Here is an 11274-nt window from a genome sequence, read left to right on the forward strand (position 1 = left end):
ATATGTGTGTGTTTATATGTGTACATATATGTATGTGTGTGTATTGTATCTCCAACTACATGATATAACTACCTAGAATAAAGTTTGATTATAGCCTGAGACTTAACATCTCACTCTACCTTCCATATTGGAATTTTTGTTTAGCTCTTTGGTTTATTTTACTTTTTGATCACTTGAATGGAAATTAAGTAAGACATTTAACATAGGTGACATAGGTATACGAATTGTGAGATTTCAGTTGCTCAAAACTTTAAAGTTTGTGTATATTCAGTGACAGTTTTAAGAGGACATATAATTGTTTTCTTTTTTATTTAAGGACTGAGCTTTACTGAGTAGGATGTTTGTTTTTATTGTACATTTCTTTTGATCTTTTATTTTCAGATGTTAAAGAAGAGGAGAAGTCCAAGGACAACAGTGGTGAAAAGACAGACACCAAAGGGTAAACTAGTACTAATTGAATCTCTAACTAGTTAAATGTGGTTATGTTTCAAATAAAAGTTTAAAATAACCCACCAAAATTAATATATAGTAGGAATGATGGATACAGCTATGGAATTTCTAGTGATATATATTCAGAAAGCATCTACATCAACTCATGATAAACTATGCTTGACTTTACAAAATCAATTACCATACCTAGACCCAGTTCTCAGAACTTGAGTGAACAAAAAATGAAGAAAGATATTTTCTGTTACTGATATAAATACCTGATTTGTTGTATATAGTTGCAAATGTTAATTGAGTCAAAGTGCATTTAAACTAAAATTGTGCCATTTTTATATTTTGCCTTTTGAACAGAGCCAAATCGGAACAGCTCAGCAATCCTTGAATTAGAGAGCTTCACACCAATTTCAGGAAAAAGTACTAAATTGGGAAATATTGGGAGAAAAAAAAATACAGGTTTCTTTTCAAAAGAGACTGCTGACTTCATTTTGTACTACTTGGCATGGACTGTATTTATTTTCAAAACGGCTTTTTTTTTTTGGTTGTTGGCAGGTTGTATTGTGAGTTTTTCTAATTATGATGCAAAATTTCTTTCTCCACCATGCTTTATGTGATAGTATTTAAAATTGATGTGAGTTATGATGTTATGTCTAAAAACTGATCTATTAAAGAAGTAATTTGCCTTTCTGAGCTGATTTTCCATCTTTTGTAATTATCTTTATTAAAAAACAAATTGTACTTGGGTTGTCTTTCGTTTTTCATTGTAATATGTTGTCAGCTTTTGGTTGACAGGGTAGAGTACAAAAGTTAATAGAATTAGTATATTGGAGTTTATTTGGGGGTGAAGAGATTGACTGCAGTTGATTTGAAAATTTAGGAATTCCTCCTTCTTTGCAAAGTATCTTATTGAACTCATATACCTCAAAATTGAATTGACTACATTAAGATATAAAAGTAACTACAATTTTGATTTTAATGAATCCCCTAGAAATTGTTATTCAAATAGAGTAAACTTTTTTTTAAAAGAAAAGTTTTGGTATTCAGATAGTAGAATATCAATACCCACTCTAGGTTATTTGACAAACTTTATAGACAAATCATTTAACCTCTCTTATTGACCTTCAAATAACTCTGTAAGATGTCCCAACTCAGTTATAAATGGCATGAAGTATTTCTAGGTGAAGCTAGTTTTTACATCAAAGAAATAAACCTTCATGAATATCCATATTTCATAATGAACCATGTTTAATATTATACTACATGAGTAGAAGATTCATTTTTTGCTGTGTTTATTGGATTTTCAATGTGTTTAAATTCACTCAAAACATTTGAGAGTAAACAAATCTCTAACCCCATCTCCTAGCTTTTGTTTTAGAATTAAAATGAAAATTTGGATAGTAGGTAAAAAAGGAACCAAGAAAATAAATGGACTTTTTCATCTTTCACATTATTGCCAAGGCTGCTAGTAATATTTCTATTTTAATTGAGTACTGAGATTAGAGATTTATGTAATGTTGTAAACTTAGACACTAAACCATTTCATTTGTGATTCTTTGTCCTGTCATTGAGATTCAAAAGAAAGTTGTAAATTTAGTCCAATTTTTTTTGGTATGGTTTGCAATCATCTAGGATACTACCTTCAGAAATTTAAATTTTTTTTCTAATGCTTCAGAGATTCAATTAATTTCATTTTATAGTTCAGGTAGTCAATTTAAGTTGTTTATGAAAGTAACAAATTGGGCAATAAAACATTGAGTTGGAAGAATAATTTCTGAGGCTTATCATTGATAACCAGATGCCTGAAAGTATTAGAAAATGAGATACTTTCAAATGGGAAGGGGAGCTAAATTTATTTTTGAGAACTATACCTTAAAGGTTTGCATTTTGGGGGCAAACTCCACTAAGTTGTTTTCTTTCTTCCTTTTTAAAAAATTAATCCAGTTCAAACTAAGAATTAAGATTATGGCATATAAAGTCACCTGGTCCAGAATTCTTAACTTGAGGTCTATTAATTTTCTAATGTTTTGATAACTGTTTCAGTATAGTTGGTTTTCTTTGTAATCTTACATATTTTATTTTGTAAATTTAAAAATGTTCTGAGAAGGAATCCATGGGCTTCACTGGACTCCCAAAGTGAATCCTTGACCCACAGAAAAGTTTATGAACCCCTTAGTCTAAAATGAATTCTTTTTTCTCTGTCAGTTTTCAGCATGTATCATGTAAACCAAACAATTGATTACCTTTTTCTTACCATCCTCAACTGACTTGGTTGCCCAGGTCTTCTTTTTTTTCCAGATTCTTTAGAGTTTCCTTTTCTTCCTAGTCCTGTATTTGCTTTCATCTCATGAATTCCCAACCCAGCTCACCAAAGCCTTGCTGAGAGAAAAGTTTGGTGAATAGGTGGGCTGCTCTGCACATAGTATGTGTTTAATAAACTGTTGATCAAATCAGTTATCAGTAGAAAAACAGCCTAATAACATAAGAAAGGGCTTATCAAAATTATGAAATTGTATTTGAAATTTACACCAAAATGACATTCATAACACATTGACTTAGTGATCTTGCTTTATTTAAAGTTGTGCGCCAGCTACGTCATGCATATAATTTCTCTCACTGGCAGCAAGTTAAACCAAGGTCATACTTTTTTCTTTAGGGGATCTGGATTTGGTCGGTTTTTCATTTTTTAGTCTTTTGGGGAAACTTAAAAGTCTCAAATTTTATGTATATACCAGTTATATATTTCTTAGCTACAAAGAATTTTAAGCTATTGTAAACTGTTCATAATTTTGATATAATAGGTTTGTGATTTCAAACACAACTCATCCACACTTAATCATCCTGTGAGACTCTTGTCCTTGTTTTCCTGTTAAGCCTCCATACCAGTCATTTTAGGGATCTTTTAGGTTTCTGGACATTGCATTTAAACAAACAGATACAAGCAAAGCGTTAGTTACACTTCACTTTTGGTGCATGAATAGTTCTTTTCTGGTAATCTCTCTAATATTCTTTATGCCACTCCCCCTGTATAATTCTTTCAGTGTCAGTGAAATGGAGGTTTGTTATAAACCATGGGGGGGGGGGGGCAGGATTTTAAAACACCAAAATAAATTGTCATCAAAAGAAGTCAGTAATAAAATTTGCACTCAGGCTTTGTTTTGTATGTCATGGTATGAAGGAGATGAGACAGTGCAGAACTAATTCTGTTTCCATTTGTGTTATTAGGACTACTTTGGGAGCACTACAAGTTGAAAAATAGCCACGGAATACAAATCAGGGAAAGTTGGTGGGATATAGCAAGGAATTAAGGTTTATGTGGGCTCTGGAATTCACATACAGAAATGTCTTTAAAATGAATGATTTATAAACAGATGTTTGTCTTGATTGTTAAGAAACAAGGCCATTTATTATATTGGTATCTCTTTTTAGGCATTTAAAAAAGTCATAAGGGAGCACTGGAAACAATATGCATTCATTGTAGAGAGCAGTTGTAATGTGACCAGAATTGTAGAAAGAAAATATTTATTTCCATACAATTGTCTTTTCCCTTTCTCACCACAAGGTGTCAGCTTTCCCACTGTTCAGATGTCTTAAAAATAAATACAGTATGCCTATCTGCTTGCTATATGTATTACTACTAAAGTTATTTAAGATTCCATAGTGATTCATAGTATTGCAAAAGAAGAATTGAGCTGGTTAGGAAATGAAGTTGGGTTCTTTACCATCTGCATTTTGAAAGAATATGATATGAAGAAGGTAGAAATGTATGTGTTGATTTTGGTCTCTTTCAAACAAGTAAAATATGATATTAACTCCAGAACTTTGTATCCATAAAGACCCTAATGCTGTATTAATTTCACTGCATAATAATAGTATTATTAATTAGTAGTATTAATTTATTATATTTTATTATTTATTATAACATATATAATAAATATATAAATAAAATGATAATTTTACATAATTAATAATATTAATGTTAATATAGAAATATAATAATCATGACAGGTGTTTATATATTACTTTAAGGTTTTTGAATCAAATAGTTTAAATTCTATCACTTAGCTTGATAATATCAGGAAAGTAGGAATTGAAATTCTGTTTTTCTCCTAAATCCACAGTGTTGAATGTGACCCTCTTGCTAGTACTTGGAGTTTGCATCTTATAACCTCATCACTACTACATACCACCCTTTGGCCACATACAATTAAAACTTTGTATCCAGAGGTAGGCTAAGGTAGCACTGGAAAGTGAACTTTGGCTTTAGAGTCAAAGGACCAGGCTTCAAATCCGAGGCCTCTCAATACCAGTGAGATTTTGGGCAGATTATTTAACATTTCTTAGCCTCACTTTCTTCATTTATAAAGTAAAGAGTGGAACTAGACCAGAGCTTTGATGGATAGTACTTCCAAGTGGGCCCAAACCAGATAAATATGTAATTAGGAAATATTTAGCAAAATAAATAGAAATATAATAAAACAGTATGTTAATATGTGGTTTTCTAAGTTAATGCATTGCCCTTAGACATCCTTATGTATAGTATAATGGTCATTTCTATTTGAGTTTGACACTGCTGGACTTGGTAACCTATAAGCTCCCAGCTCTTAATCTATGTATTTATGATCTTTGTCACACTGTCCCAAAGAGCCCATTGGAGTGATTCTATACCCAGAGGGGAACTCTGGACTTCTTTTTCAAGAGTATGTGTTTAGGGGTGGCTAGGATGGCGCAGTGAATAGAGCATTGGCCCTGGAGTCAGGAGGACCTGAGTTCAAATTTGGCCTTAGACACTTACCACAAAAACTAGCCGTGTGACCTTGGGCAAGTCACTTAACCCCAATTGCCCTACCTTCCCCCCCTCCAAAAAAAAATATGTTTAGCATCACATCTTCTAATTGTGGAACTACATAGTTCTTATGAGATAGTTAATACTATGATTAAATTGTCATTAAATAAAGCTGTTTAGTAGGTGAAGGAGTGGAGTACAATTGTACAAAACAGATGCTTTCATAAAAGCAGTGTGAACTGTGACATAATGCAAGGAGTTAGGTGTATTTTTATATTATGTATTTTATTAATTAAGTGAATAATAATTAAAAGTTGATTTATTAAATGAATAATATATTAATATCTTATCATATATAATATACTCAAATTCAAGTTCAAGCTAATTCATCACCAACTATCTGCTGGACATTCCCACATAGCTATCTCATAGGTATCACAAACTCAATATGTTCACAATGGAACTCTTCCTCTAAAGTTTTTATTTCCATGAAATTTCCCCGTTTTTAGTAATAGATTTTTATTGATAACTTTTCTTACATCACCTAGTTTTCTCCTTATATTCCTTTCCCTACTCTTTTTATAGAGTCACCTCTTAAAAAAGAATTAAAGGAAGAGAAGGGAGAAAATCAGCAAAACTCGTCAATATGTTTTAAAAAACCACACATGTTATTTATTTATATATTCTATTCCACACAGCTCTGCAGAGGGGAAGGAGAAGGTATTTTCTCATATCTCTTCTTTGGGACCTGGCTTATTATTGATACTTTTGCAGCTGTTGAGCTAGGCTGCTTAGCTGCTTGTCTGCAACTATTCCAGATCATGAAATGCTTATAAAGTTGCTGCTGTGGCATGTCCATATCCAGGTTGCTATTGGGTCATTTCATTATTGCAGCAGCTGCTGCTACTGGTAAATTCTGCTAATAGCTCCAGTCGTTGATTTGACCTTTGAATGCACCTTAGTATTTCCCACATGATGCTTACTTAGGGGAAATGGGATCATGAGTAAAAACAGGAATATTCCATGTAGGACCTACCTCACACTCTCCCTACAGTAAAGTGTTTTAAAAATCTTAAATTACCATATAAATGACTAAACTCACATGTTTGCCAGTTATTCCCCTCTTGTAATATTTTTTCACCTGAAAGCAAAAAACAGACAATGATACCATACAGTCACAGAAATATGGTATCCTGGTGTAGCTGCCCTCCTGCTTATAGCCACAAGGAAGAAGGCTGAGAGTTTAAGTCACACCTTTTATACACATACCCTCTTCTGACCTAGAAGTTTTAAAGTCACACGTTCTGGCCCCAAAGTCAGAAAGCGTCATCATTGTTCAATGTCAGTCTTTGAGTAGAAACTACTCCAGAGTCTGTATAGTTGTTGGAAGCAATCTCAGTACAATCCACTGCCCTTGTTTTATTTTTAGAGTTGGGAAAGTTAGAGGGGGAGAGTGGTTCAGTGTTTCTAAAAAAACAGAAAATGCTGGCAGTAAAGCATTAAAAATAAACACACACACACATGCACCCCCAGAAAAGGAGATTCCTGTTTTAATATGCAGTCTTCTTTTTCTGTTCATTGCATATAGAGAAATGTTCATTTGTTGATGCTTCTCAAGTTTGTAGTAATGTTTGTCAAGTTCATAATGAAAGATCTCTGGCTTTCTCATAAATTTATATATAGCACTTTATATTTGCAGAGCACTTCATGTACATTATTTAATCATAGCCCTGTAGGTTTTGTGCTGTTATCCCCATTTTAAAGATGAAGAAACTGAGGTTCAAACAGGTCACTGACATGCTTGGGTTCACATAGCTAAAAGGTGTCAGAAGAGTGATCCTAACCCAATTATGCTGATTCCAGTTCTAGTCCTCTATTCACTTTACTATTCTACAACTACAGTAACCAGTACTACTACCACATGAACAGAAACCATCTGGTACAATCTCTCATTTTACAAGTAAGGAAATAGGCCTAGGTGTGTTGTGACTTTCCCAAGGCCACACAGGTAGTAAGAGTTAGAGGCAAGATTTGAACTCAGGTCCTCTTGATGAAGTTCCAGTTGAGTTGTGGCAAGACATCTCTACAGAATTACAAAGATAGGTTGACTCTAAGCCAGTTGGAAAGATTTGTAATAGTTTTGAGGTTTCACTCTCTGGTGAGTGGCTAAGTCCTTTAGAGGAATTTAGCAATTTCAGTAAGGCAAGACACAATTTTATAGAGAATCTGATGCTGATCACATCAAAATTTACATAGGATATAGAAACATGACATATTAGAAAGGCAGGAGAAGTTTGTTGAGGGATTAGATAATGGAGGAGGGGTCCCAGCCTTAGTGTAACTGCATTCAATTACACATAATGCACACAGTTAGGGGGGGGTATGTATATATGGTAATGACATAATAAGATTCTCTACATCATAAATTCACTCTAGGTCAGTTCTTTACTATTACTGCACAGGCGCTGTTGTAGGGTAAGCCCCTTTTACAGGGTGGTCAAGCATCCTGCGCTACATCCTGGTGGTGGTGTCTAATGAAAGGCTAGCTATAGGGGCAGCCGGGCGGCCAGGCGGCTCAGCGAGTAAGAGCACCGGCTCCAGTGTCGGGATGACCTGGATCAAATCTGGGCTCAGATACTCAGCACCACACCCAGAAATAACTGGCCATGTAACCTTGAGCAAGTTACTTAACCCCGATTGCTTTAAAAAAAAAAAAAAAAAAAGGCTAGCTATTGTGGTCTGTCTGGTCAAGATGGATAGTTAAGTATTGTGGTCCTGTCTTGGGCCAAATGGATGATATGACTATGATTGCACACCTATTCTTATGGGAAAGGATCTGGGGGGAGGGAAGGCTAGGTTTCTATCACATGGAACTAAGTTGAGGGACGAACCTGTTCTAGTGAGCAGTGAGGCATGTTAGGACATTGATGGGTGCAGAGTGGGGGAAGTGGTTGGTAGATACAGTGGTAGTGAACCTATAATGAGATTTGAATATTGGATGTGGGGCAGTTCTGTTAGGACTCCCATTACCCAGATTCCAAAGTCAGTGCCATGTAAACTATCAATATGTTTTGGAAAACTAAAACATATCTGCTTTTTACTTTCAGTACCAGAAATAAATTTAAAAGTTATCAAGCTGAAGCCAGAAAGGTTGAAGGAACAGTAATATGATCCTATATCACCTTTAGAGGTTGAACATTTGGACGTTGTCTCTCTGAAAGAGGTATGTTACAACTCAGTAGGACTCCCTAAAATTTTTGCAATGAAAATTCCAAAGGCTTAATAGAGACCTAACTTGGAGCTTCATAAGCAAAAAGCCCTGTTCAAAAACATTTGTTTAGGATCTTCAAGTCATTTCAGGATAATAAAGTGTTTGGGAATAGAAAACTAGAATAAATCCTGTTTGGCATTTGGCATCAGTACCAGTCATAAGCAAAATTGTGAAACAGGTAAACCTTGTCATTGTTTCTGCCTGTCTCCTTTTACATTGCCTTCATCATTACCTATGTTGTATTATTTCCCTCACGAGTCTTCCTCTCTCCTGATCTGAGATCAATGAGCACAATCATTAAGATGTCATTTACTGTGGATAAATAATAATGATGATAGCTGGCACTCAGCTATCAATAAATGGCATTTTCAGTTTTATTAGAGAATTTAACTTATATTTTAAGACCTTGATCCTTTTACGAGACCTGTAGATAGCATAAATATGATTAACCCATTTTACGGGTAAGTTGATGCTGAGTGACTTTCAAACAACTGGTAATAGAGGTAGCCAGATAGCACAGTGCCTGGATTACTGAACTTGGAGTTAGGAAGACCTTAGATTGAATCCTACCTTGTATTAGTACCAAATATGACACAGTACCTGTGTGACCCTGGGCAAGACAATTAACATCTCTGTCTCAGTTTTCTCATCTGTGAAATGGGGATAATAGCACCTACCTTCCAGGATTGTATTATATGTTTACCCATTCCCTCAACATACAACACATAAGCTTATAATTATTTTGCCTACTTGTAAGGCTGGCCATGTCTGTGATTTACCTCAGAACTAATGATCTGCCAGTGCTTTGCCACATTTTGGGCTTTACTCAAGAAGTTTAACAGAATTTTGTTTTTGTTGAAAAAAAACATATATTTGCTATTCCTCATATTCAAAAATGTTCCTGCTTATTATGTGTTTGGTACAGTCCTAAGAACTGGAAATATCAAGAAAAATGAAAGTAGTCTCTGCCATCATGGAGCTTACATTCTGATGGGGAAGACAACATGTTAATAATTAGGTATATATATGATATACACAATATATGGGAAATAATCTCAAAAGGGAGAGTATTAATAGATGGGAGTACCAAGAAAGGTTGCCTACAGAAAGTGAGATTTGAGCCAAGACTTAAAAGTCAAGGAATCTTAGGGAGAGCATTCCAGGCTCATGGAATACCGTAGGCAGTAGAAGGTCATGGAGTCAGGAGATAGAGTTATATGTTTAAGTAAGCCAGTGTAACTGGGTTATAGAGTGCATACATGGAAGCAAATTGTATAAAAAGTAGGAAAAGGAGGTTGTGATGAGCTTTCAATTCCAAAAGACTAAATTTGATCCAGAAATAACAGAGCCACTAGAGTTTATTGATATTGGTGAGCGTGGAGGAAGGTGGGGAGTAATATTTTTTAAATTACTTTAGCAATTGAAAGGAGGTTGAATTTGAGTAGAGAGAACCTCAATCCAAGGAATCCAATTACAAGACTGCTGAATGAACATTTTTTAAGGACATACTATATGCCAAGCACAGTACTGAGTCCTGGGGATACAGGTCAAAAAGACAACCTCTGTTCTCAAGGAGCTCATATTCTATTGGGGGAGGTAGCCCATAGAGAAAGTTCCAGCTTTAAACCAAATGAAAAAGTCCCATGGTCCATAAGAGTGCATTGCTAAAGCAAATGGCCATTTTGCTTTCATGTCATTTTCACTGATCAAATCTTTGTTTCTGACACCAAACCATTTGACAATGCCAGGGACTTTGGACTAAAGCAATAGTCAAAGTGAGCAACAATAATGACCTGAACTCCAATGGGTGCTATGTAATCAGATAAAAGGAGATATTTATAACTTGTGGTAAGGTAGACTGCCTTTCACATGGCTGCCCTCCAAATACTTGAAGATATCCCCAACTTCCACCCCTGCTGAAAGTCTTCTCTAGGTTGAACATTTCCTATTAAATCAATGAATCTTTGTATGTCATGGTCTCTGATCCCCTCACAAACTCTTTTAGTAACTTTAATCTGCCTCTCCAGCTTCTCAGTGTGTCTTCTAAAATTTGGAATGACCATTGATTAAGGAGTGGTGACGGTGAGGAAATATTCAAAAGGTAATAGCGAGTTTCTGAACACAGGAAACAAACTAAATGATAGTTCCACAGACAGTAAAGAGAACAATCAATTTTAAGGGGAAAGAGTATTAGCCTGACTTAGATATGTTGAGTTTGAGTTCCATGGTAAAACATCCAGGTGAACATATTTAAACAACGGTAGAGACATGTGGATCTGGAACCCGTAAGAGAGGTTAGGTTATTGGTAATGATCTGGGAATCACCAGCATACAAGTGGGAATCGAAGTCAGCAATTACTAGGGGCAATAAAGGAGTAAGGAAGAGAAAAAGTAGCCAAGCAAAGGAGAGACAAAATACAATTAGAGAGGCATGAGAACTAGGCATGTGTGATATTTACAAAGCCAAAGGAATTATTCCAGTAGGAGAGGTCAGAAGAATCAAGTAGGCAGCATGGTACCTACCACTGATTTTGAAACCATAAAACTCTTCAAACCCTGCCTCTGATGGTGCTTATTAACTGTGTGACCTAATTTGATGTCATTGGGCCTCAATTTCCTCATCTATAAATTAATAAAATTGAACTAAATACCATCTGAGGTTCCTTCCAGCAATAAATCTTTGATATTATGAACATGCCTGAGGAAAGGGGCACCAAATTTGGAGATTAGGAATCTCTAGCTATCTTTGAGAGAATAGTTTCAATAAAAGAGAGAA

General features: G+C 35.0%; 1 protein-coding gene across 1 annotated transcript in view; it reads left to right on the forward strand.

The window, feature by feature from the left end:
* Positions 1–1182, forward strand: part of HDAC2 (histone deacetylase 2) — a 56328-nt gene extending 55146 nt beyond the window's left edge. The window contains exons 13-14 of the mRNA XM_069077016.1: positions 382–439; positions 799–1182. Coding sequence (XP_068933117.1) covers positions 382–439; positions 799–829 — 89 coding nt within the window. The 3' untranslated portion in view covers positions 830–1182. The remainder of the gene's footprint in view (positions 1–381; positions 440–798) is intronic.
* Positions 1183–11274: the final 10092 nt, after the last annotated feature.

This window comes from Petaurus breviceps, unplaced genomic scaffold (assembly GCF_028583685.1).
Source record: "Petaurus breviceps papuanus isolate PSGF00001 unplaced genomic scaffold, PetGlider_PUasm1.0 90977, whole genome shotgun sequence".
Lineage (NCBI taxonomy): Eukaryota > Metazoa > Chordata > Mammalia > Diprotodontia > Petauridae > Petaurus > Petaurus breviceps.